This window comes from Anopheles maculipalpis, chromosome 3RL (assembly GCF_943734695.1).
Source record: "Anopheles maculipalpis chromosome 3RL, idAnoMacuDA_375_x, whole genome shotgun sequence".
In the NCBI taxonomy this organism is placed as follows: domain Eukaryota; kingdom Metazoa; phylum Arthropoda; class Insecta; order Diptera; family Culicidae; genus Anopheles; species Anopheles maculipalpis.
This window is the reverse complement of record NC_064872.1, coordinates 44,170,110-44,188,279: the sequence shown is the minus strand read 5'-3', so window position 1 is coordinate 44,188,279 and position 18,170 is coordinate 44,170,110. Positions and strand designations below refer to the sequence as shown.

The 18,170-nt window shown below is 40.9% G+C and overlaps 6 protein-coding genes across 9 annotated transcripts in view; 4 read left to right on the top strand and 2 right to left on the bottom strand.

Annotated features, from left to right (window-relative positions):
• Positions 1-18,170, top strand: part of LOC126564714 (cytochrome b5-related protein-like) — a 253,063-nt gene that overhangs the window by 120,371 nt on the left and 114,522 nt on the right. The window contains exon 4 of one of the 2 annotated variants that reach the window (XM_050221807.1): positions 4,227-4,237. The exons of the other annotated variant lie outside the window; for it this stretch is intronic. The gene's annotated coding sequence lies outside the window, so the exon portion shown is untranslated. Of the gene's footprint in view, positions 1-4,226; positions 4,238-18,170 lie in introns of those variants that run through there. 2 annotated transcript variants of the gene reach the window in all.
• Positions 1-18,170, bottom strand: part of LOC126564519 (BUB3-interacting and GLEBS motif-containing protein ZNF207) — a 157,221-nt gene that overhangs the window by 33,137 nt on the left and 105,914 nt on the right. The gene's annotated exons all lie outside the window — the stretch shown is intronic.
• LOC126565184 (arylalkylamine N-acetyltransferase 1-like) lies at positions 2,039-5,005 on the top strand. The gene is made up of 4 exons (XM_050222333.1): positions 2,039-2,150; positions 2,469-2,645; positions 4,305-4,457; positions 4,592-5,005. The coding sequence occupies exons 1-4, from the start codon at positions 2,046-2,048 to the stop codon at positions 5,003-5,005; spliced, it is 849 nt and encodes a 282-aa protein (XP_050078290.1). The 5' UTR covers positions 2,039-2,045.
• On the bottom strand, positions 6,221-7,159 carry LOC126565432 (dnaJ-like protein 60). Its single transcript, XM_050222613.1, has 5 exons — positions 7,065-7,159; positions 6,899-6,992; positions 6,662-6,822; positions 6,439-6,588; positions 6,221-6,359 (listed from the first exon to the last, which is right to left on the bottom strand). Exons 1-5 carry the CDS (start codon positions 7,118-7,120, stop codon positions 6,221-6,223), a joined length of 600 nt encoding a protein of 199 aa, XP_050078570.1. The 5' UTR covers positions 7,121-7,159.
• On the top strand, positions 8,063-8,941 carry LOC126565453 (5'-deoxynucleotidase HDDC2). Its single transcript, XM_050222634.1, has 4 exons — positions 8,063-8,117; positions 8,194-8,332; positions 8,408-8,562; positions 8,640-8,941. Exons 1-4 carry the CDS (start codon positions 8,073-8,075, stop codon positions 8,874-8,876), a joined length of 576 nt encoding a protein of 191 aa, XP_050078591.1. The 5' UTR covers positions 8,063-8,072; the 3' UTR covers positions 8,877-8,941.
• LOC126564218 (GMP synthase [glutamine-hydrolyzing]) lies at positions 9,467-16,441 on the top strand. Of its 3 annotated transcripts, none has more exons than XM_050221200.1 (12): positions 9,467-9,533; positions 11,408-11,521; positions 11,598-11,784; positions 11,866-11,983; positions 12,486-12,642; positions 12,718-12,861; positions 12,941-13,037; positions 13,123-13,682; positions 13,849-14,020; positions 14,094-14,323; positions 14,385-14,576; positions 16,235-16,441. In XM_050221200.1, the coding sequence occupies exons 2-12, from the start codon at positions 11,426-11,428 to the stop codon at positions 16,334-16,336; spliced, it is 2,055 nt and encodes a 684-aa protein (XP_050077157.1). In that variant the 5' UTR covers positions 9,467-9,533; positions 11,408-11,425; the 3' UTR covers positions 16,337-16,441. The 3 variants fall into 3 exon arrangements, with proteins under 3 accessions (XP_050077157.1, XP_050077156.1, XP_050077158.1); XM_050221199.1 differs by lacking the exon at positions 9,467-9,533 and adding an exon at positions 10,385-10,423; XM_050221201.1 differs by lacking the exon at positions 9,467-9,533 and adding an exon at positions 10,824-10,846.

The window sequence follows — 18,170 nt, the reverse complement described above, 5'->3', positions numbered from 1 at the left end:
CTTTATATTCCACTCATACGTTTCCCATTCAACGATCAGACTAAAAAAAGATCACGAGTAGACTCAGTTGATCATTTACAAATTTATATTAAGAAACACTGCACAATTTCATTAATTTTGTTTTTTTGTAAAGTAAATTTAAATTAAATTTTGATTTAATACAATAAAAATGATGTAAATCATATAATCTTATTTGAGTAAAAAAAAAGTTCCTTGCGTAAAGAGCTAACCCACTACCACGTGACCAATATGTAGTTTATTCAATCAATGCCGCACCGGTGTACGATATTTTTTTCCATACACTGTGCTGCTGGTTATAGAACAGGAAAGGCACCTTTCTGTCCGTTGTGTATAAGAATTGCCGAGCAGAACGGAAGGAAGGTTGCATATTGTTTTATCTCAATGCATCCTAGCGTAGTGACTGCCGGTTTCCTACACCCCCTCTGCACCGGATGCTGCGAACGTCGGCACTCGGCTCGGTTCGAAGTGTCCCCCCAATTGTCATGCCCGCACGCGCTCTCACACACTCACATCGCATTCAATCAGAACGCAGAGAGGCGCAAGCAGTGCCGTCGCACACACTGCTACACGGGCAAGCTGGTTACTGGTGGTGTGTGAGCCACGGCGGCTAGAGTTGGCCGCGTGCTAGAAGCTTTCGCGGCTAGTAGAAGCAGGCAGAACCGTGGTACATGCAGTGTATATAAAAGCGGCCCGTTTCTAATGAAAGCTCATTGCATCTGTTGTCCCTGCGGTGTACACTGTGTGTGTTTTTCGAAGGCGCACGCGAAATTCCACTAAATCGCGTATTTGCTCCGCTTGCGCTAGTAGCAGTTACGCATCCTGTCGCATATTAGTGCCCGGTGGTAGTCGCGTGCGCGAACGAAAATAGTGAAGCTGGGCTTCAAGAGGAGGTAGCCTTAAAGTGTGTGGTGATAGCAAATTCTGTTCGAGCGAATCGTGCAGTGTGGGAGCGGAATAGTTTCGGCGAACAGATTGGCTAATTCAGCAGATAGTGCGCAGAATAACACCTGGCCAACGTGTGTCTGTGAATCTGTTGTGAACCTGTGGCATGTGTACGTAATCGGGCATGGGTGCGACGCTTTTCGCGAAAAATGGTTTGCCCTCTACACGCCTGCAAAGGGCTGCAAGTGCAACGGTTATTACTATCATTACCGTCGTTAGATGACACCGGGTTTAGCTTTTTTTTTTGTTTTGTTTTTGCTTTACATATTAATGAGCCCAATCCCAAGAAAACACGTGAGCTAGACTGTTCGAACATAGCCGTTCTAGGGGTAACAGTGCGCCATTGTAATTTCCTTGTCTAACAATACCCGTTGCGTGGAGAGCGTTGGGTACACACCCAACGTTTCATTAGGAGGTTCGATTGGAACGGTTGCGCTTGAATGCATCAATTTTTACGATGCAACTCTGCACATGTGTGCACTAATTGTTATGCACCGCTGAGAAAATGATCAGATCTGTACGGTTGGTCGTGATTCAAATTAAAAAAAAAAATCTATGGCGATGCACAGCAATGTAGCAAAATAAATTTACATTGTCTTCAAGCTAGAAATTCTTTAAAAAAAAAAAACAATTGTTTAAATAATCAATGTAGCTATGTAAACTCTTTTCATTTCTCAAGATTGGGCTGATTATTTTGAACTTTTACCTTTGTTCTACGTTTGCATCTCCTATCACTTGCTATATGAATTGTTCATTTCTCTTCTGTTATTTGTGTTACTAATTTTTAATTTCATCAACACTTTGTTTTCCCCTTTTTCCTTCCTTCGCTTCATTTTCATTTCAGGTAAATTCGTTCATTTAGAATAACGTTCGTCACCCGACCTGACCCGATTCCGATAATCTTGCATGAGCGCATATTGCACCCTTTGTCTTTAAGCTTGTAAATCTGAACTATTCTAGTTACATACATTTCGCGCGCACATCTCTCTGTGGTACATACCATTACCGTGATTGTCTTTGCATTCCGATTCGATTTCTGCACGAAACACCTGGGATTCGCATCCCTCCTCAAACCAGCCAAAATGAAGGTAGACATACAAAATCACGTCGATCATCTGCCGGCGCTCAACGGTATCACCGTTTCATCTGCCCATGATTCCCTCACACTGGATGAAACATGTCTGATGGCAAGTATTATTTATTATTTCACACTGCAAACGGGGCAATGTGCAATGTGCCGGTGTGACAATGCTACAACAGTAACACCCCGTTCAGCAAATGTTTGCATAGTTGGCAAAAGCACATGCCTTACATACCGTTTCCCGTGCGGGTTTACCGCTAGGCGAGGGATATATGGTCCACGTCGCAAAATTGTAGTATTTTTTGTGTGCTACTCTACTCTGCTTGCAAATGAAACTCGCCCAGATAAAGTGACTTTAAAATTGCACTTGCTTAAATGTTGTCTTTCCTTTCGTTTCCCATTCTGTGGCTGTTCTATTCCACAGCTATCGAATCTACTAACGAGAAGCAACCGTATGGCTTCGAAAGCGCCCAGCATCTGCGATGCAACGGCCAATGTCGGTGCGAAAACGAACGAGATCGATAAGCAACTATCGATTTCGGTTATTACTGAGGAGGATACTGAGGACGTTTTGGATTTGCTAAAACGATTCTTCTTCAAGGTGAGTACACTGGCAACGAACAAATGTGGTAAATGTTATAGAAAGAGTCATAAAATATTGCGTTTAAACAACATTCTATGGTATATTTAAAATTGAATAATGTTGAATTATATTTTTCTTGTTGGTACTTAACTTGAGCTACAACTAATAATATATTAACATAGTTTCAGCTGCAGGTTTTTCAAAACTAGGAAAAATTTTCCGTTAAAAAAAGAATACGGCCTTCTATATTACAGGCTATGCCTTGTTGCTAACTATTTTAAAACCATTAAAGTTTCTTTTTTTTTAGTTTGATAAAACAGGAAACTAAATTGAAACTTTAAAATAACAAAGAATAAAGCTGTAATTTTGAAATGGTTGCGTTATGATTGCTTGAAAACAAAGCGGTTATTCTAGGCCTTCTCTTCTGTCCTTTCTTGTTGAAAATGTATCATTTCGAGAGTCAATGTTTTCTTACTCAATGGGATAAAATACAATTTTTTTAAGCAAATATACGGAATAAATCTGAGTGAATGCTTGTGAGGATTTTTTCTATTGATTATTTTATTTTTTTGTTTTTATGCCTCATACCTTTGTTTGTAAAATGAATGGCGAACAATGCTTTTTTGATCCAACTTCGGAAAATTATTTCAGTCACAGTAAATTTTATCAAACGTAAAAATCGAAATCAATTTCAATTAATCGAAAAAATTGAAAAGATATTCCAGTAGAGCTTAAAGTAATCGTATTCACAAAAACTGTAAAAATCTTGTTTTTGTAATGCCATGACTGATCAATTTGTTTCTCGCAAATCTTTTGTGAACAGAATTAGGAAGATAGGAAAAAAGAAACCCCTGCAAGAGTATGCAAACATAGAACATTTTGAAACATACTTTTGTTATGACATCCATGTTTTAATCCTAACTAAATTGGAAAAAGAATATAGGAAAATAGAATTTTGATTGGAACAATAGAAACTTCGTTGCAGAACCCTGCATTTTAGGAACATTTAGGGCATTGAATCCCATACGGACTGTTTCCTCTTAGCAATGGTATACTATCCAGCTACGTACGTACTTACAGCTTGCGAACTTACAGACAAGATCATTAAGGCAAGAAAAACTTAAAACGATTACATTTTGCAGTGTCTTCGCAAGACCAGAGTTCAAATCCTATCCGGAACATTCCCCCGTGGTGATAATTGACTAACCAAATACATAGTATCAAAAAGTCATTCGATGACGTCCATAAAGAAATAAGAAAAAGTTTAGAGTAACAAAACAAGATTTAAACTTAACTACACTTTTTGATCGGCATATCCTTACCTAAACAATCTCTACCGGATACTTGTTTCCATCTATATACTATTACACTGATACACTCTAGCAATACAAAGAACGTAAATCTTCCATTCAGATTATCGTAAATACAAGCGTATCCGAGCGCCATAGAATCGTTCCATGGATATGAATAATGCATCATCATGGAAATCAGATGAATAAAATATGAAAAGAATTCAATTTATGCAACTCCAAGGGTCTGCTTGGTTTGGCCCATTTTCACACGGGAACCGTAGCCATGTATCATCATGAAATGCTCTAGTTCACATCGGGACTCTTGTATTTAGCATATTTCGTATCCTATTTGCTCACCTGCTGTTTCCTCTTTTCCTCTTTTCAGGATGAACCCCTCAATACGTACGTCCAGCTCGGCGAGTGTAAGGAGTTGGAAAAGTACTGCACCAAGAGTCTGGGAGAACGCTCCTCCTACAAGGCCGTCAATTCGAGAGGCGAAATTGTGGGTGTCATCCTTAACGGTACGATCATGAAGCCGGTAAGTGTTTTGTAGCTGCTAGTAGTCGCTCTCACGCTCCTTGTGTCTCGGCTTCCATAACATCCATAACGTATCACCAAACTAAGCCAATTTTGTTTTCTGATTCGCCTTTGATTTTTTCCACCCATTTCTAGCAACCAGGTGATGAACCTCCGCCCAAGCTAGCTGACGGATGTGCACATCCCAAGTTTCGGAAAATCATGGCCCTGATGGATCACGTGGATGAGCAGTTCGATATCTTTGAGCTGTATCCGGACATCGATCGATTTTTGGACTGCAAAATTCTTTCGGTCGACACCAACTACCGTGGGATGGGCATTGCTGGCCTGCTGACGGATCGCACCCTCGAATACGCTACCCGTAACGATATTAAGCTGATACACGTCCTGTGCAGTAGCCATTTTTCGGCCCGCGTCATGGAAAAGATGGACTTTACCGAGGTTTTCCGTCTACCGTACGCGGACTACCGTGTGAACGGGGAGCAGATATTTGACCCGGAGAAACCGCACGTGGCGCTAAGAATTCTCACGAAACGATTAGACCACTAGCTCTGGCCGATGGACGTATCAACCAGTATTCACACTTGCCCGCGATTCGAACAAAAACAAACCCCGACCCGCTAGGACATACCGCTGCTGACTGGCATCGAGTAATAGGACTGGTTTTTATTTACTCGAACTGCCGCACTCTGCGCAATGTCAATTACTACTTACAAATGGTGAAAGACGCCGATGAACAAATTGATTCCTCTCGAACGGGGCATTTTTGGAAGGAAATTTCTCTAACGTAACGCAACAAGTCATACTTGCAAAGATATGCTAACTTGTGATAATGCTTGTGTTTTAAATGTGCTGCATTTGATCATTTAAAGTAAAAATTTAAATTAGTTCCGTGCATTCACATCGAGTGATGTGGGACGGATGATGGTGGCAATGGTGCTGCGGTTATATATGTAACAGGTAATCAGATAATAAATAATTATTTATACATAGCATAACACTTAACTGCTTTCCATTATGTGGGGTTTCGAAACATTGGGATCCTTCTATTTGGAGTGTCTTAGAAAGAATTTGATGTTTTTTTTTGTGTACTTCAACCTTTACTTGCTTGCAATACACAATCATTAGAACAACTTCCTTTTTTGTTAACACAAAGAAATCGTTAAAACAATGTTGTAGAAACAAATATAGTAAATGTAACAAATATGTTTAATAGTCCGCCATAAACGACGCGTTGCATATGTATTAATCAATGGTCGCATTGATGCATAGCGACGCGTGGCCGTATTAAATATTAGGCGAATGGACATGCTTCAGATGGTTTGCCACGTCCTCTAATTATTTTTTTTATAGCCCGCTTATGAGCGATTACATTTTCAACTATCAACCGACGAATCGAGAGTTGAAAAAAAAAACGGCTGGTGAATTCAGCAATCCATGCCGTCAATGGATTGATACAGCACAAATATTTATTACCCCTTCACTAAAAAGGTTGAATTGTGTAGAAAAAAATATATCACTCATGTTTGTTTGGAATATTGCTTTTGCAAGCTGTTGCACAAAATTTGCAAACTTTTTTTCTAATAAATTCAAATTTCGACAAGCTATAAATTTGTGTTTTGTCCCCGTTTTATTACCTTCCATTTAAAACAGCTGTTTGTACAAATTCATTACTACATTTTACATTATTTACAAATATTTCGTCAGTTCTTCGTAAAGCGTTGCAACGGGCACATTTTTACACAAACACTATCATATGCCTTCCTAATTCAATTTTGCCTTCATGCGCTCGATTTGCGCTTTGTTGCCATACTTTTCCGCCTCTTCGCGCACTTCAGCGTGAGTGATTGCATTCTGCCTTGAGTATTCGTCCAACTGATCTCGTTGGAATGTGAACGATTTGCTAAAGCAGAAAACATAGCCAATACAAAACAAAAATGGTTTAATCGCCAGCAAAGAAAAATGCCAAAATATTTCGTTACCTGATTGCTACCGCCTGCAGAACGATACCGATCAACATAAATATAGCACAAAATAGCACTATCGTCCAATTACTGACCTTTTTGACCCCCTTAATTCCGTAGTACGGCTGTTCTTCGTTGTTGTAATGCATCGAATTTGCGGCCCATGGTCTAGAAGTATTATTTTAAGCATTCCCGGTGCTCAATTTCCTTCGCATATAAATTACGACGCAAGTGCAAATACCTATGAAACACCTGATTGCCTGGATTCTTGCCCAATGATAACTCGAAATCGTACGCAGCCCGTAACTCCGGTTTGCTTAGGACTTTATAAGCTTCCAGCAGCTCAACAAACGATTTTTTGTCATACTTTTCACTGTTGCTTACATTCGCATCAGGATGTAGCTAGAATGGGGAAAGTAAAGAATACACAAATAAGCATCAACTGTGCTAAGCTCAATCGCATATGGGCACTTCTTACTTCTTTAGAAAGTTGAATGAAGGCAGTTCGGACGTCCCGCGACGAGCAGTTTGGTTGTAGTTTTAACACATTGTAGTGCGTCCGATGGGTGTACCTGCAACGTTAATGCGCAAAACGGTAAAATCTGCTGCTTCTCGTTTCACTAACTCATGCCACAGAATCTTACCTTACTTGTGCCTGCAAAGCTTTGTAAACAGCATTACTGTGGGCAACTTTCAACATTTCCTTCCCCCTGGCTTACGTCGAATTGTGCAAGACTTTCGAATAGATTTGAGGTAGGTTTTTGGCTTTTCGAGGATTGTAAAACGATCTCTCTATTTGTACCGGCTGCTAAAGATACCGGCTACTATCACCTGGGCGCCAGCTTATCGCACGTAATTAGCCGTATGTTACGTTGGCTGGCTGCGTTGTTACGATATTTATATTTATTTTCTAATTGATATCTTTGTTTTTATTCGATTTGACAGTTCCAAAACAAAATCCTTCTTTTCTGGCAGGGGTTAGCAGCCATCGGAAGAAAGCATATGCCGCGACTACACGGTATACTTTTTCCCTGTTACACATAATACACATGAATGTTATTTTTTAACAAACCAACACACGATCATTTGGTTATTTTTGCTTCATTTTTCGCTCAAAACTAATGTTAACTGGAGAAATGTAGTTCTAATTTTAGTTTTTGCAAAGATGTTGGTAGAATTATGTCTCAACGCAATTGTAAACAATTAATGTAAATTCAAACAATCTCTACCTAAAATTTCAATCCCAACGACGACCCCTGCAAAAACAACTCAAATCCTTCAAGCCAGTTTGACATTCCGCAACCGACATCGATATTTTCACGATGAAAACAAATGCATTTTGATTCGATTTCACCCAGCAGTGAAAGCAAAGCAATTATAATTTCAGACTACACGAAAAGACCTGTAGTCAGAAAATGCTTAAGTAGAAGCAATGAAAGCAAAACAATGGATTGTTAGTTGCATCTAAGAAGTTGCTGTGCAGCCGTGGAAAGTGTGTATGCATCGAACATCATCCATCCAGTGGCCTAGTTGTTATTTTTGTCACTCTAGTTTAGTAGCAAATTGAGATATTGTGTTCATTGTGGATAGAAGAATCCCATCCTAAATCTCCTTCGTTAGTCATTGGAATAAAAACAAAATCTGCAGTAAACATGAATAATTACATCAAATTTATGGAAGTGCTGGGCAATGTTAAGGTAACCTTTATCTGATGCAGATCACCGCGTGACGTACACACGTAAAGATAATTTAAATTTCACGTATCTTTTTTAGCATCTAAAACGGACTGGCTGGGTCTTAAGAAAGGTGAAAGATTGTGAAACCGTATCGGGTCACATGTACCGGATGGCGATGATGTCATTTTTTCTGGAGGATGGCCACGAATTGGATCGAATCCGTGTGATGGAAATGTGTAAATGACACGCTTGTAACGACACATCTTGACCGTCATTATCGGTAATACTATTTCCTTTCTCCTCATTCTCAGCACTTGTACATGACCTGGCGGAAGGGATTGTTGGTGATATTACGCCTTACTGCGGTGTTTCAAGGGAAGAAAAGCTGCTGAAGGAATTTTCGGCCATGACAGAGATAGCTAATCTGCTAGGCCCAAACCAGGACAGGATGATGGCACTGTTTAACGTAAGTTTAACGTCGTTGTTTTTGTGGCATTTCGAGCATTTCGGACGATCGTATTTACCCTTTACGACCTTTGGCAGGAATATGAGGAGGGCAAAACTGCAGAAGCAAAGTTCGTGAAAGATCTTGACCGGCTTGATATGGTAATGCAGGCATACGAGTACGAAAAACGTGACAACTGTCCAATGAAGCTGCAGGAATTTTTTGACTCGACAGAAAATAAATTCTCGCATCCACTGGTCGTTGATATTGTAAATGCGATAAAGGTTCAACGAGCAAACAGTGCAGCGGCCACCGACAAACCTACGGCTAAGTAATGAAAAATGCGGATTGTAGTTACGAAACATAATAAAAACTAGATCAACTGTTGATTGTTACTATGCACGTGGTGCTGGTAATCCAAATCCCTACACCACATCCGATCCTAATTTTATTCTACCGACGAACTTGCAAGCCGTCGGAAAGCCCTGGGGCTGCAGTTAATTGAAAAATATACTTGACGCAATAAAATGAAAACGATGCTGGTGTTGACGTAGTAAATTCAAATGTATTGGAGGAAAACGATTCAACAATAATAGCAGTTTTTTGATAACATGATGAATAGCGCTTCTTTATGAATGATGACATGATGAATAGCGGCAGTTGCAATTTTACAACAGAAAATTAAAAATCTAACTATTAAAAACATTTTGTCACTATAATTGCTCGATATTTACGGCTTTTCTTGTTTTCTGTCAAATTCCTTTCATGAAATGTCACACGAATGATCTTGACGGCACGGAGCATGTATGCAGTTTGCATTGAAGACGGAACAGTTCAGCGGTGCAGCGTCACGCATTGCAACATAAACTGCACAATCCAAAACAGAACACCCGAAATCAAGTGCACAATTGTGCTGATTCCAACGCGGAGAACACAAAAGAAAGTCCTAAAATATAATCGTGCTGTCGTTTCTAGCGTGCTTTGGCGGAAAGGTACAGTTGCAAACTCGAGCTAAAGAGGCTCCCGGTTTCGGATGATTCAATCTCCACGGTCTTCGGTTTTGGTTGTTGCGTGTATCTATGTGTGTGTGTGCGTACGCGTGTTTTTCATGAGATAAAAAAGTGTGAAATCATTTCGAAACAATCATCAATCTAGCTCGCTGGTAGGAAACAGTTCTGTACTGATCAGATTCAGTGCAGATCGTCAGAAGGCATACTTTTTAAGCAAATAATATCGTCTTCATTCGCATCCATGCGGGTGCACAGGAGGTGGTAGCCGGTGTGGACCATTTTTGCGGTGTGCAGCGGCTGTCAAGTTTCCGACAAAATGTCAGTTGTCGGATGATCAATGACAGTGCGGAAGCGCCCATGACAGCTTGGTGTTGGTGTAGGGAATCATCGTCCGTGCAAAGTGAAAAAGGAAAAGGTTTTTTGGTTTTATGCTCCTGGCTTGTGGACGCTTGAAAGTGTGCAAAAATCGTGGAAAGTTGTGCGAAACCCAACGCCTAGGTACAGCGTGAAGCGTTTTATCGTAGGTCTATGCATTTGCGAGCGTGCGGTCAAATCGGTCGCTGTATAATTAGAGCCCTAATCTACCTATACCATTACGGTTTGCGATTTGATCGTATTTATTTTTTTCTCCTCTTCCTACGCCCGCAATATATATCAGTCAGTGCATTGCCTCGAAAGCATTTGTCTGCGACCTGCAAACCTTTTCGAGCGGTTCCAAAACAATCTGAAATAGTCCACCAAGGAGCGATACGTGTGACACTGTTCGCGGGTTTCGTTGCATTACGTGCGAAGATTGGAAGGCAACGAAAACGGAGCAGTCCGGATCCGGCCGTCGGAAGTTGTCGTGGATGTTCTTGCGTATCTTTCTCCGTGTAAATACTGCACCCCTACTGCGCCGCCTGTCCGTTTTGCAGTCGCTGAGCCACATTTGCTTTTTTAGCTGCAAAACGTTGTACCGCTGGCGTTATTATTTAGAATGCAGCTGCATCAGTGGCAGTAATGCAACAGAATTGAGCATTCTGTTGTATTGTGTATGCTACCCATCCATGCGTGTGTTTTGTCATAATCGCCTTACGTTCATTCTTTATTTCGTGCTACTACCATACACTACTGTTCCTGGTGGTGCTACCCTCCGCTGCATGCGCGTTGCACCGCACTTTTATCGGCTCGGTGGGGATGGTCACGGTGACCTTAAATCGCAGTAGTGCAGCTTCTACACATTCATAACTTCAGTGTTTACGGTGGTTGTTCATAGGACGCGTCATTTATCTGTGCTTGGCGTATCATCTGACACCGTGCGTAGCTAGCATATTTTCACACGATACAAAAGTACTGTCATCGGGGAAACCTCAAGAAAATCCATCCCAAATCATAACCTAGAAATTGTTGGATTGTTTATCTGTTGTTATGGGACGATTCTCATGATTGTTTGTTGCGCTATCGATAACAATCGCACGACTGTGATTAACTTGTTGTCAATCCATTCCACTTTCCAACATGTCCGGGAGATGCTGCTTATGCGTCTACATGCATGAGTTAGTTATTGTAAAATTTTTCTAGCTTCCCGCAAATCGATCGACTAATCGCATAATCCATCCAACAATCTAGTAAGAATTCTACAAAGGTATGTGTGTGTTGTGTGTGCTAGTGATCACGAATATGATGTTTTTGATCTATCATAGCAACTAGCAACATTGCGCTACCATTGGTCGGCAATAACACCACCACCAATCCTCAATCTGTTATCAATGAATTATATAAATTAGCTCTAAAGTGTGCTGTAACTGACGCGGATTAATTTCTCTACTGTGAGTGTCTCACTTTTCTAACTGTTGACTGTTTAATTTTCTTTTCAGTGCTGTAACGATCAAGACATGAGTGCATTGAACAAATCGGCTGGCCTAACGGAGAATGGAGGGTTACATAATGACCGCGTGGCAATACTAGACGCCGGATCACAGTACGGGAAGGTTCGTTTGAATGATCCACCCTTCGTTTTATCCTTCGGCTAACGCACATGTCCTTTTTTTTCTGCTGTTGCCACAGGTTATCGATCGGAAGGTGCGGGAACTCAATGTTAAATCAGATATTTTACCTCTGGAAACATCTGCCTTAAAACTCAAAGAACTCGGCTACCGAGCAGTTGTTATATCCGGTGGTCCCAATTCTGTCTACGCCGAGGATGCGCCAAAGTATGATCCAGATATTTTTAAGTTAGGCTTACCGATTTTAGGTAAATATTGGCCACACAACGATTGCTGATGACTGTGAACGAGAAGTTAATTTATTGCAATGTTCACCCGTTTTTCGCTAGGTATTTGCTATGGAATGCAGATTATCAACAAAGAGTTTGATGGAACCGTACAGAAAAAGGACATCCGGGAGGACGGAGAGCATACTATAGAGGTTGAAGAGAGCTGTCCATTGTTCAAGTGAGTGGTAGTACATTTTTTGTGTGGGGTTTGAGCCTGTGTAACACCTAACACCAGGAGAAATAAGAAAGGGATCATCTCATCAGCTTACGGTGATCTTTGATACAATTCTCCCAGAGCAAATTCAAAACCAGGAACAACTTTCGAACTAGTAAAATTAATGTAGAAAGCTACACCTGGTGTAACATTTAGCCTACCATACGCTGCAAATGATTACGTATGTGCCTAAAACTGTTTCATATAATTGTTATTCATACAATTAAGGCCCATGGGCCACAGCATTTCGCTTTTTGTTCGTTGCTCCGTGTAGGTAGTTTGTGTATGCGTCAGTTTCTCAAAAAGCGAAGCGAGAAAATTTCACAGATACTCATGAGAGCCTAAAATTCAGATTTTGAAATACATGCAGCCGTTAAGAATGATCGTTTAATCGCCTATGAGTTGTAAATGATTGGTTATCTTGTAGATCACCGTTTACATTATCTTTTTTGCTTTATATTTACAGCCGCTTACAGCGTTCGCAGAAGGTATTGCTCACTCACGGCGACAGTATCGATCGGGTGGGCGGCAAGCTTAAGGTGGGAGCATATTCCTCAAACCGCATCGTTGCCGCGATCTACAACGAACAGCTGCGTATTTATGGCGTACAGTTCCATCCGGAGGTACGATACTTTAAAGTCTGACCCCAAGCACAAAACTTAAAACGCAATTTCCATCAAATGCTTCTGGTTTTTCAGGTTGATTTAACAGTCAATGGTAAACAGATGCTCTCTAACTTCCTTGTGGACATTGCGGGAATGCAACCGAACTTTACAATGCGCAATCGGGAGGAGGAATGTATCGCGTACATTAGAGAGCATGTCGGTAACAGTAAGGTGTTGGTAAGTATCGTACCGTGACCTAAAAATTGGTGCAACAACATACAATTGATTTGATGCACTTGTGCCTCTCCCCGTTCAGCTGTTGGTAAGCGGAGGAGTAGATTCGACTGTGTGCGCCGCACTGCTAAGACATGCCTTAAAACCGGATCAAGTAATTGCTGTCCATATCGATAATGGTAATTTATGTCCCAAATACCTCTCACAACACACGTTTAGAATGCGATCATCGTTTGTTTGTTTTTTTCTTTTTTTCTTCCAAAGGTTTTATGCGCCTGAATGAAAGTGAAAGTGTGGAAAAGTCGTTGCGTGAGCTGGGTGTAGATTTGTACGTAAAAAATGCAATCTACAAGTTCATGAAGGGTACGACCACAATCAAACTTCCCGGTTCCTTATACAATCAGGACACGCAGATGTTGTGCCAGACGATCAGCCCAGAAGACAAACGCAAGATCATCGGTGACGTGTTCGTGAAGGTATCGAACGAGGTGCTGCGCGAGATGAATCTAAACGCAGACGAAGTGTACCTAGCCCAGGGAACTCTTCGACCCGATCTGATCGAATCGGCATCGGCGTTGGTCAGTGCTAAAGCCGACACGATTAAAACACACCACAACGATACCGAGCTCATACGGAAACTGCGCGAGGCGGGTCGTGTGATTGAACCGTTGCGAGACTTTCATAAGGATGAAGTGCGGCAACTGGGCTATTCGTTGGGGCTGCCGGCCCATTTGATTGAGCGGCATCCCTTCCCCGGACCAGGATTAGCCATCAGAGTGCTGTGTGCCGAGGAGGCATTTATGAAAGACTATTCAGAAACACAAGTAAGAAATCACGTCGTGCGGAGGTGGTCACATTGTGAGAATATTTTATAAACATAATGATGATGCATATGCTCCTTATAAGGGAATTCTTTAAAAAAAAAAAATAGCCTTATGCCGGGCGTACTCAGTTGACATGTTGATAACATATTTGTTTTATTTCTTATAGGTCATTGTTAAAGTGATAGTGGATTATAAAAACAAATTGGAGAAAAACCATGCTCTGCTGAACCGCGTTTCCGGTACAACTACAAAGGAAGATCAGCAGCAGCTCTGCCGTATTTCTAGTAACATCAAATTGAATGCTACTCTACTGCCAATAAGAAGCGTAGGCGTTCAAGGTAAGTCGGAGAAAGGATTAGGCGAACGACAGTAACACCAGAGCTAAACCAACATCATTCTCAATGTTTGCAGGCGACAAACGATCGTACAGCTATGCCGTGGGTCTTTCGAGCAAAGATGTTCCGAATTGGCAAGATATGTTGTTCTTAGCGAAGCTAATACCGCGTATTCTGCACAATGTAAATAGAGTATGCTATATCTTCGGCGATGTTGTACAGTATCCGGTGCAAGACATTACCCACACGCTACTGACCGAAAGCGTTGTGTGGCAGCTACGTATGGTAGATAACATCGTCAATAAGGTAGGACTAGTAGGGTAAAGAAAACGCGAACGGCTGCATCTACATTATACTATGATTTCAGATTCTGATGGAGCACGAATGTATGCGTAAAATTTCTCAAATGCCTGTCATCCTGATACCGATCCACTTTGATCGGGACCCTGCGCAGAAGACCCCTTCCTGCATGCGATCCGTAGTGTTGCGACCGTTTGTTACAAACGATTTCATGACCGGTGTGCCAGCGATTCCCGGAACCGACAGGTTACCGACAAATGTAAGTAAAAGTGATTTTTTTTATTCATTATTGTAAAGGCAACTCTATCACAATTAATGTTTTAAACCGATTAAACCATAAAGTTTTTTAAACCGTCTTAGTAGATTTATTTATTTATTAACAAATGGCTGCCTCGAAGACTTAACAATGTATCTTAAAACTAAAATTAAGGAAAAGATAAGGAACAATGAGCATGAAGACGGGAACGAAAAAGTATCAACAGGACATGGCACTCAAATAGATGAAGAGAGTTGTTAAAAACTACTTGAGCTTTAATAAAAGGATCATTCTGGTCACAACGCGTCAGCCTAGTAAGGACGTGAAGTAGAGGTCGCTCACACAGGTGATAGGAAGGAGCGTGAAGAGATATAGCGGAAATAGGGAAAGGAGCATCAATCGAATTGGATGGAAGACCAGCATTAAATGAGGATTGGATATGAGAATGACGAGTTTGCAGAGATTCTAGGCCTAATAGGTAATAGCAGTAAGGGTAAGAGGAAACAGGCACATTGTAATAGCCCGAGAGAAATCGACGAATGGCAAGTCGCGTAAACCTAGCTACCACCGTCACGCCAAATGTTGACCAAACTACCCAAGCATATTCGAGCATCGATCGTACCAAGCAACAGTACCGTGCCTTCAAACATAAAGTAACTAAAAGGATCTTATTGTCATCGTAACTAAAGGAAATCATATTATACTTCTGTGGCCAAAATGTAACAAATCATTAGAACCGCACCAAACAGAGAAGACAGATAAGCCAAAACAGGATTTTCCGAGCCGAGTCTATCCAGTTTGACTAATACAAGGACACGTGGAATAATGCTTTAAAGTCAGCATAGACGGTATCCACCTGACGACAAACGGACACGGACGAATCAAGAGGAACGAGGTTAAACAAGGAGGAACGCTTCGGCATAAAGTTATGATAAGGAGGAGAGTTATTACTAGAAATATAAGAAAGGACGATATATTTAAAACTCTTTGTTGGAAAAAGATACATAAGGATGAATGGATCGGGTGAGAACAAGGAGATGGATGGTGCGTCAGTGATACCGTAGGTCAGTCGAGCGTAGTTTGCATTTGACGTTTATTTTCCTGCAGTTGGTATATGAAAAGTATAACCGTACCATAATCTAATTTGAATTCATAAGATTTGCAAGATCCTCTCTCTGTGATCACTTCGATACCCGCTAAACTTCACAAAATACTGGCATATATTAAGAATATTAAGAAAACAGGCAACCAGAACGGTTTCTATTGCGCTGAAAATGTGCGGAAAGACACAGGCATACAAAAGGTTTTCATTAAGATGGCAGACAGTATGGAAACGTAGTTATTGATCAGCACTGAAGCTAGAATGCCATAGGCAGTGAAGAACATGTTGACCTACGCCTCATTTGTGATTTTATAAACACAGATTCACACAATACATTCACCAGAGTTGTAGTAAGGCTTTCTGAAATGTGCGCAGGTGATGAAAACATTACACAATTACGCTATGCCGAGTAGTTCTGGCGGGAGCGGGATTGAAAACGGATCTAAACATTCAGATTAGCTAAAGACAATATCTGACTCTAATATAAATTGCCTTTATTCTGATGAAATCAAATTACTAACTTACCTTTTTTTTTCTGTTTCAATTTCACTCTTCCCAGGTGCTACAAAAAATGGTAGATGAATTATCCAATATGCCGGGAATCTCGCGAGTGCTGCTAGACCTGACATCGAAACCACCGGGCACGACCGAATGGGAATGATTCCCCTTTATATCAGATATCTTCTCCTCTACTTGCACCAACTTCGCCACCAATCTGATAACGAAATTAGATTAAAAGGAAGAAATATCATCCGCATCATCGTTGCCAGCTGTCGTAGTCGCATCATTTGCTACCGTCGTTATTGTGCCCTGTTGTCCTGCACGCGCTTAGCGCATATACCCCATTCCCTGCTAATTATCTTCAATATCAGCCCAACTGGATCGTAAAATGTTTTTTTTTACTTGTGTTATTTGTTCTTCTTTTGTATCTGTGAACTAAATTTGCTACGCTTGATGAAGAATACTTCCCCAATCACGATCTTGTTTTATTTTGCCCGCGTTTTGCCTCGCCGCATGCTTTCGTAGGCTTTCCCGTTTTTCTCCATTCAACGTTTGACTCATAGTTCATGGACTGGAATTGAAAGAGTGAAAAAAATGATTATTTACAACTCTATGTTACGTATTCGCATTACGAATATTTCTTTGCAAACCAATCGAAAGGATCACGTTTAGTACGGAATTGAAAGAAATGCGCAGATCACAAAAAGACACGGCGTAGTACTCAACTTGGTTTTTTGTTATTGTATTGAGTGAATCTATACACCAAACGTTCAAACTTATCCAATCAATCTTTCTCTCCTACGTGCGCAGTAGTTTACACGCTTTTTTTTTATTTTGGTGAGATGAGTTCATTTTCTATTTTACTTATTAGGCGAGAAGCAGAAAGCAGTTGAAAGCAGCTAAAAACGTGTAATTCATACTCTAATAACTTTACCAGAATTTAACCGCTCTCCGCTGTGAGCCAAAATTGTCATTCGAAGGTGTAAAAGTGATCAGTCACAGTTACACACACAGCATCGAACATTGAACCGAACGAGAAGTAACTTAAAATCAGTCCGATTTTCTTGCATGAAAATCGAAATTCACCTACCGCTAAACTGACATTTAATTCAATCAAACATTTAACGAAAACAGAACAAGAAACACGCAGAGAAGGGCAGCAGTAGAGCAGACCGCGGACGGAAGATGAATCAGTGGTGTACGAAGGAACAGATGCAGCAGAAAGGGTATACTGGGAGTTAAATATAACAGTTAGAAATGGATGGACCGTTAATCGAGAGTAGACAATTGCTAATCCCGATTGTCTTGTGAGCGGATGCGCGCGCTTACACACTGCTGAAAGTGAAACAACACAGTTACATCAGAGAGAAAAATAAATAAAAGTCTGTAGTAGATATTTTTATTTATGTGTAATGGAAGATGAAAATATGAAAAATAAAAGGGAGAAAACAATAATAAGCAAAGAAAAGTCTCTCTTTTTTCTGCAATGTAGCAATGTACCGAACTATCCGCCGGACGGACGTACACGGTTAACATGATTGAATATGACACATTGTGGAGATTCGTACGATTCCTTTGTAGAAGATTTCAACACGATAGACAACGAACTAACCGCCGTACGGACGTACATGGTTAATATGAACTAATCTCCCTATTGACAAAAACTTTCAAAACAACAAACAAAATCTGGCTACTAAAACAAATTTGTATAGAAAACGCCCTTAGTAGTGATTATTAAGGCAAATTTATGATGGGGCATTGCGGTGGCCCTTTCGATTCCTCTGCAGGAGATTTCAACATGACAGACAACGAACCGTGTCGTGCACGGCCGGGCCAATTGGTAGCGTTACCTGATACACACGCTCACGTCCATTCAGGAGGTTTTCAGCCAGGGTGGCCTCAGTACACTACGGTCTTCTCTCCAGGCCTTTTCCAGTCTACTGGTGATTACCTATATCCCACGTCATATAGCATTACAGATACTCACACCGGCG

Coding starts and splice junctions, on each gene's coding strand:
- LOC126565184 (XM_050222333.1), top strand. CDS start 2,046: ATGAAGGTAGACATACAAAATCACGTCGATCATCTGCCGGCGCTCAAC. Junction 2,151..2,468: donor TGGATGAAACATGTCTGATG/GCAAGTATTATT, acceptor TCTATTCCACAG/CTATCGAATCTACTAACGAG. Junction 4,458..4,591: donor ACGGTACGATCATGAAGCCG/GTAAGTGTTTTG, acceptor ACCCATTTCTAG/CAACCAGGTGATGAACCTCC.
- LOC126565432 (XM_050222613.1), bottom strand. CDS start 7,120: ATGTTGAAAGTTGCCCACAGTAATGCTGTTTACAAAGCTTTGCAGGCA. Junction 6,823..6,898: donor TCATTCAACTTTCTAAAGAA/GTAAGAAGTGCC, acceptor TCCCCATTCTAG/CTACATCCTGATGCGAATGT. Junction 6,360..6,438: donor CTGCAGGCGGTAGCAATCAG/GTAACGAAATAT, acceptor TTTCTGCTTTAG/CAAATCGTTCACATTCCAAC.
- LOC126565453 (XM_050222634.1), top strand. CDS start 8,073: ATGAATAATTACATCAAATTTATGGAAGTGCTGGGCAATGTTAAG. Junction 8,333..8,407: donor AATCCGTGTGATGGAAATGT/GTAAATGACACG, acceptor CCTCATTCTCAG/CACTTGTACATGACCTGGCG. Junction 8,563..8,639: donor GGATGATGGCACTGTTTAAC/GTAAGTTTAACG, acceptor GACCTTTGGCAG/GAATATGAGGAGGGCAAAAC.
- LOC126564218 (XM_050221199.1), top strand. CDS start 10,400: ATGTTCTTGCGTATCTTTCTCCGT. Junction 11,522..11,597: donor CCGGATCACAGTACGGGAAG/GTTCGTTTGAAT, acceptor CTGTTGCCACAG/GTTATCGATCGGAAGGTGCG. Junction 14,577..16,234: donor CCGACAGGTTACCGACAAAT/GTAAGTAAAAGT, acceptor CACTCTTCCCAG/GTGCTACAAAAAATGGTAGA.